Genomic DNA, 3,627 nt, shown 5'->3' with positions numbered 1-3,627 from the left:
ATTTAGATTCACGGTTTGGATTTCTACTAGATGGAGATTTCGAAGACGGAAAATTGCAAGAAAGATTTTCCGACTTTGCAAAGAGTTATTCAGGTGATATTGATGGAACACAATTGTACAGAGAAATTAAAGAGTGTAGAATGTTGATAAGTAAAAGCACACAGACCGATTTTCCTGAACTGATTTGCTAACATTTGTTATATATTGTTAGTTGTGAAAGGTCCTTCGGCAAGCTGAAATTAATTCTTACCTACTTGAGAACCTCAATGACTCAAGATCGACTTAGTAACTTGGCAATATTAAGTATTGAAAAAGACGTACTTATTACCATAAATTGTGATAGTTTAATTGATGAATTTGCAGCAGCAAAAGCACGAAAGGTTCATATAATGTAACCATGAATACCAAAATGCTACCTGTACAAGATCTAGTTAAGTATATGTACAGTTTTGTAAACTAATATAATTTGTTACTTGTAAACTTAAGTAGTATTTTATCAAACTGTTTTATAATCCATGTACACCACAAGTGACTGGTTTCTCATATAAAACATAAGTTTCAAAACTAGGTATATAACATAAATTTATTCTGTATGCTTCAAATATTACTCTAGCTATGTGACTTTGAACAATACTGGATGACATAAATATCAAAATGGTTTACAAATTATGTAAGTACACCTAGTAGGCTATACTTCATTAGTTACAGGTTTACAGTTGTGATATCGTGAGATGTTATATTGTGACTTTATTTTAGGCCTGTATAAGGCGGTAATTAATGCTTTATGTTATTGTCATTAAGTGGGTAATGAGTCACAAAACAAATAATCAAAACAATTCAGAGGTGGGGGCGCCAAAAGTGTCTTTTCCCCCGGGTGCTGAGAACCCTTGCTACGCCACTGCCAACCAAAACTGTAGATATTGCTGATTTTACAGATCTTTTTCTTTTTGATGTTTATTTCAAATACATCTGGAAAAAAACTGTCTACGCTCACCTTCATCCTACTGTAAAAATATTTTCACATACTGTGAGAGCCTCGTATTTTTCTTCGAAATTCATCAACCCACGGCATCACCTAGCGTTCCATATCACGAATTTTAAGACACAATACATTCAGGTATTAGAAAAGAATACGGAATACAACCACCGGATATACGAGTTGTGCATAAGGGTACTTAAAGTTATTATGGCCACAAGTCAATTTTAGATACAAACTTTGCTTTAAGTAACTAGACATTGTTATTTATTCAAACTGAGGAAATATAATTTTTCAAAGTCATCTTCACAAAATAAAAAAAATACCAGGATATTCTTTATCTGTGTTTACTGTCGAATATTTATCAAAAACGCTAGGAAGCCTAATAGTCTCGTTAGTTTATTAAATAATTTATAGCACGTTTATTACTATTAAATGTAATACAATAACTATCGTGACAGCAAGATAACTATGAAATAAACTTAATTTTAAAAATAAAGTGCATTAAGGTGACAATATCAAAGATTAAGAACAAGACAAAGCTAAAAAAAAGAAGCTTATTCATATTTTGCAGGTTACGATTGCTTAGTAATATTAAGCTTAAACTTTAAAAAAAAAGTCATTAATACGACATTCGTTCATATTAATACTTTCCTACGTTTCTTCATAAAAGCTATCATTTTCAACTATAGTGGGCGACACCTCCTGTCGACCAAATTTGAAAGTTGTGATTAAGAACTTAGTTGCTTGAAATAATACTTTGTTTCAACTAGTATTGCATAACAAAATTCTTACATTCCATTTTATGCAAGGTAATTTTAGGCCCATTTAATTTAAATTATTAAGAATATTAAATTTGTTAATAATTACAATTACTAGAAACAGAGCTATTTGTAATATTTCTAAATAATTTTGTTATTAAATTATACGAATTGTTATTTTATTGTGTGTACTCCAAACCGTTAGTGTTTAATGTGTCAAAAATGTAATAATGCACTGGTGGCTCGTTGTAGTGCGCAATCATAGGATCCACTAAACCATTCTTTCTGTAAAAGCGATTACGAAGAAACGACGTATGTCTCCATGCAACCATCATGTTAAACCAACTTGGCATATAATAGTCTAGAAACTCGTACCAGATTCCCTAAAAACACAAACAATGCATAACAACATGGCATAATAAACAAGTAAAATGCTACGTATGAAAAATACGACAGCAAAACAAACTAAAACTAGCAATCGTATAGTACTCAAATTATTCTCAACATTTGATACTTTGAATAGATCCGAAGTCAGGAGTTAGCGTACCTTTGGAAAATTTATTTCTTATGTAAACAAAAACAATTTAAATTATATCAATTAACGTTTTGTAGAAAAAAAATTGCTGTAAAAAAATTTAACAAGTGACGAAGAGTAGCTTTATAAAACATTACATCACAGCGTGAAATATCCCATTACTAGATTAGCATAATAGACGTCAGTTAAAACAAAATACAAAGCTCCCCAAATTTCTGGAAATATGGTCAAGAACAAAAATATAGAAACTTTAGAAAGGTTTAGTACTGTGAGGTTAAGTATGTAAAACATTAAAATATTTTAAGTATACGAGATGGACTCCATATTAAAGTTGCTTACTTTACATTACTCGGATTAAACTTTTATTACCAGATAAAGCCACAGTTGACTAAATATTAAAACGCAAACCCTGGTAACGGAAGTTTGAAACACAATTGATTTTAAACAGCAATGTAATTTCCAAAGTAAATTAACAGTCAAATTACGCTCAGTGACAATAACGTCACATACAATAAATAAATAAAAGTCTAAGGAATATTTATTCAGTCTCTAAAATATGTAGTTATTTCAATGTCAACTGTGAAAGTATGATTGTAATAATCGTTTCTGGTGTGCATAGAAACATGGAAATGATGGAAATTGGCTATACTTTTTTTATTTTCCTAATTATTGTAATGAATTTGTTACTGTATATTTATTTTAATATCAACGTTTGTTTAGATAAGTTTATATTGTTTTAATTTTGTTTGTTTTTAATTATGCACAAAGCTAAACAAGGGCTATCTGTGCTCTGCCCACCACGGGTATCGAAACCCGGTTTCTAGCGTTGTAAGTCCGGAGACATACCGCTGTGCTATTGGGGGGCTAAGTTTATATTTAAAACACGAATAGCTAATAGTGTTAGATATGTATTGCGAAACACCCGCCTATTCTCCGAAGTTGTAGAAGATCCTCGAGAGTAAGAATCAACAATATATGTACGTACGTAAACGCTTAAATGCAGCTCAGTATTGTTACGTAAATCTGAATTTTCTAGAAAACCTCCACATGTCTATGAATATAACCAACGCGACGCGCCAAAAAGAGTATACATTATTAATTTGCTATAGTCAGTGTGCTATAAACTTTGGAGACTATATCGGAAAACTTAAGATATTTGACCAGGAACATTTACAAAATTCGAACATTACAAATCATTTAACTTTAGTGGATTTTCATCGGACATTAGTATTTTTACGAAAACATTACCTAGCTTCAACTGTGGAAAACTCAGTGTGTGTGGCTGGTGAATAACGAAGTACAAAGCTAGCTAACTTCTTGTTAAGTGAATTATACCTACTTATAATACTCGTAAT

The 3,627-nt window shown here is 31.1% G+C and overlaps 1 protein-coding gene across 1 annotated transcript in view; it reads right to left on the bottom strand.

The window, feature by feature from the left end:
* Positions 1-1,916: 1,916 nt before the first annotated feature.
* Positions 1,917-3,627, bottom strand: part of LOC106457236 (very-long-chain 3-oxoacyl-CoA reductase-like) — a 28,564-nt gene continuing 26,853 nt past the window's right edge. Inside the window, exon 10 of the mRNA XM_013916631.1 lies at positions 1,917-2,120. Coding sequence (XP_013772085.1) covers positions 1,917-2,120 — 204 coding nt within the window. The remainder of the gene's footprint in view (positions 2,121-3,627) is intronic.

Source organism: Limulus polyphemus, unplaced genomic scaffold (genome assembly GCF_000517525.1).
Source record: "Limulus polyphemus unplaced genomic scaffold, Limulus_polyphemus-2.1.2 Scaffold306, whole genome shotgun sequence".
NCBI lineage: Eukaryota > Metazoa > Arthropoda > Merostomata > Xiphosura > Limulidae > Limulus > Limulus polyphemus.
Note: the sequence above shows the minus strand (reverse complement) of the source record. Positions and strands in the feature narration are given on the sequence as shown.